Below are 3397 nucleotides of genomic sequence, written 5' to 3'. Positions count from 1 at the left end.
TGTTAGTGTTGGTGTTGGTGTTAGTGTTGGTGTTAGTGTTGGTGTTGGTTAGTGTTAGTGTTAGTGTTGGTGTTAGTGTTGGTGTTGGTTAGTGTTAGTGTTAGTGTGGGTTAGTGTTAGTGTGAGCCTGTTTGTGCTTCCATCACTTTAAGGTTCTTTCTTCATCAGCAGCTTCTCCAGGAGCCAACAGAGTCAACTAGTTTCAGCTCATAACGAGCCGAATAAATGCAGCTAACAATAAATAATCTCTAGAATTTACATCTCAAGGTATGTAAATGCTGATTCAGCATTTTTCTACATCATTTTTACAGTAAAACTACTTTACTTTGTGCTTTTTTAACCATAATTTATAAAATCATTCAGCTCAACCAGGATCAGTGAGCTTTAGCTTACGCTTCAAAATATTTCATTTGTTTATGAATATTTTCCCTATAGAAATCTCTCATTAAAAATCCACTTCAGCTAGCTCTATTTTTGTTTTCTTGAACTTTTTTTAGGCGTTAGCTTTTAGCTATGGTTTTGCTGGCTTTAGCTTTTAAATTCCATTTAGCTGTTTTCAGCTTCTAGCTACAAATTAGCTGGTTTTAGCATTTGTTTTAGCATTTGGCTACAATTGTGTTGTTTTAGATTTTAGCAACAATTTTGCTTGTTTTAAATTTTAGCTACCATTTTATTGGCTTTTGGCAACAAATTTGTTGGTTTTAGCTTTTAGCTAACATTTTACTGGTTTTAGCTTCTAGCTAAAAATTAGCTGTTTTTAGCTTTTAACTACCAAACAAGCTAGGACCGCCCCTGCAACGATGCATTTTATTTTCAAAAGTTAAAACACCAGTTCTGATTTGATGGTTACTTTAAAATAAACCTATAACGACTAATTGAGTGTAATAAATCATTAAAAAACTCAACTTTATTTGGCTTCAAACCAAGCAAAACACCTGTCCCTGAAGTTTATTAGAAAAAAAAATGCAGTTTTAAAGATTTATTATGGAATCATGTGGGGCACCAACAGTTTCTCTTTTGAAGATGACATTATAAAGCAGGGTTAAATTCAGAAAGTGATTTTAGCTCACGTGTGGAGAGGTTTTAGCAGGAGGAGGTGGCGTGTCTCTGTTTGCACATTAGCTGATTAGTCTCACGTTTAAAAACRGCAGCAGAGACGACGTCACATTTACTGAAGGGTTTTAGAGAGGATCAACTGCAGAAACTGGTTTAACTTATGTGTGGTTCAGATTTAAATGTTTAAAGAGACTGGAGGATTAGAAAATATCATCAACCATTATAGAATAACTAATAAATGTTTGTCACATAATAAATCTTTTACATTTCTGCTGTGATTAAATTCAGGTTTGGCACCAACCTTTGTCACAACAGGCATCACTTATTTCAAATAAAGGAAGACGCCTTTTATGCCACAGTTTTAGTCTAAGATATTCTTGAGAAATGATGCAACTTGTAGCTGATGTGGTCAAAAGCTCAGTTACTACCACAGATTTTAGCTCAACATCTGTCAAACTGACTGAGTTTTAACCATTATTGTCTTAGCTAATATTGATTAMCTGTTGTGGCTATCTTTAATTAAATTGACTACTAAAGGTAATCAGTTTTAATCCTCTAATTACGTTCAGGAAATTTCAATAAAATCAATTAAGTGCTTCATTAGATATTTTGCTAACAGACAAATCGGTTGGACTTAATTACAGTTTTTTAGGGAAATATTCCACATAATCAGTAGATGTTTATGTTGTGAATCACTTTTTGCTACAACCACACATAATTTTAGCAAAATATCTGTAAAATTGACTGAATTACATCTATTTTTGTGTTTTCTAAGTTTAGTTGTCTGTAGAGGTCAACTTAAGTCGTATTAACTTCAAAAGTTGAWCATTTGTAGGTGTAAGTTCATTGATTATTATCTGCAATTTTCAATAAAATTCGTCCTGTGCGTTATTAGATATTTTGCTAACAGACAAACCAGATTGACTTCAATAGTTATTGCTAATTTGTTGTGCAAATATTCCATACAATTAGTAGACCTTTGACTATATGTTGTAAATAACTCTCAACTACAACCACACCTAATTTTAGCAAAATATCTGCAAAATTGACTGAATTACATCTATTTTTGTGTTTTCTAAGATTAGTTGTCTGTGGAGGTCATCTTTAGTCGTATTGGCTTCAAAGTTTGAWCATTTGTAGATGTGGGTTCAGTGATTAATAATTACAAGGTTCATTAAAATCGGTCCAGTGCTTCGTGAGATATTTTGCTAACAGACAAACACAGTCAGACAAACTGGGTAAAAACACTGTCGCCCGCCTTCCTGACAGATCCTTCCCGATGACCCAGATTCCGCAGATTCAGGAAACAAACAAAAGATCAATGCTGGAATGTTGAAAATAATAAATAAATGTTCACATGGAGGGGACTCACCGAGCAGGGACCCGAGCAGGATCAGGACCTGGATGGTGGTGCTGAAGTCCCGGTAGGCTCGCTCCCGGACGAGGCGCTGCTGCTCGTCCAGCCCGGTCCCGGCGGCGGGAGGCGGGCTGCTGCCGCTGTCCCACCGGGTGGACGCGCTCGAGGCGTTCTGGAGGTCCAACCAGAGGTGGGCAGATGTGAAGTTGACCGGCCCGTCCCCCACCGTCGCAGCCCGGCTCCAACCGTCCATGTCGAACCGAGACCCCCGACGGTTTACTGTGAGACAGCCGCCTGGGAGCAGGGGAGATGGGCGGGCATTCCTGACCTCTGATCGCGGGGAAACAGGGAGCAGAGAGGGGGGAGAGGCGGATCAACACACGGGGGATGGATGTTCATTCAGCGACCCGTCTTCCTCTGCGCGTCTGGATGGAGCTCCCCGACCCACAGCGATGCTCATTCCGGGGATGGAGCGTGCACAGCCCCGTGCTGCGTGAAGGAAACACCGTGGCTGCAGAGCGTCACTCCTGGACCCACGGAGGAGCGTTTCCTGCGTGGATGGATGAGAGAGACCTGCCTGAAGAAGATGGAGAGCTCCTCCTTTCCACGGTGGCYCCAGGAAACTCCTCCGAGTTTCATGAATGACAAGAGAAATTACACATCATCTGGGTTATTAATAGTAAATAAACAAACTGACGCATTCCCCATAAATCACACAAAAATACTATTTCACCTTCAAAATAAAAGCCCACACGCAGTGTAAAAGCTGGGAGCTGATTATTTTGAAATGTTTTAAAAGTGCATGTGAATTTATGTTTGTAAAGTTACACAGTCAGAAATTACCACCAATATTTTTATTTTATTTAGACTTTTATAAGAAAAAAAGAACAGATTTATTTTTCAAAGTCAGTTTTTCACCATATGATTCATACATTTATAAATATATAAACTAAATATTTAATTTACAAATTAAATATTTAGTTT

At 38.6% G+C, this 3397-nt stretch overlaps 1 protein-coding gene across 1 annotated transcript in view; it reads right to left on the bottom strand.

Annotated features, from left to right (window-relative positions):
- gpr176 (G protein-coupled receptor 176) overlaps positions 1 to 3269 on the bottom strand; it is a gene marked incomplete at its 3' end in the record, with an annotated part of 7159 nt that extends 3890 nt beyond the window's left edge. The window contains 1 exon segment of the mRNA XM_014015432.1: positions 2429 to 3269. Within this exon segment, the coding sequence (XP_013870886.1) occupies positions 2429 to 2666 (238 nt within the window).
- Between the last annotated feature and the right edge of the window lie 128 nt (positions 3270 to 3397).

Source organism: Austrofundulus limnaeus, unplaced genomic scaffold (assembly GCF_001266775.1).
Source record: "Austrofundulus limnaeus strain Quisiro unplaced genomic scaffold, Austrofundulus_limnaeus-1.0 Scaffold129, whole genome shotgun sequence".
NCBI lineage: Eukaryota > Metazoa > Chordata > Actinopteri > Cyprinodontiformes > Rivulidae > Austrofundulus > Austrofundulus limnaeus.
Note: the sequence above shows the minus strand (reverse complement) of the source record. Positions and strands in the feature narration are given on the sequence as shown.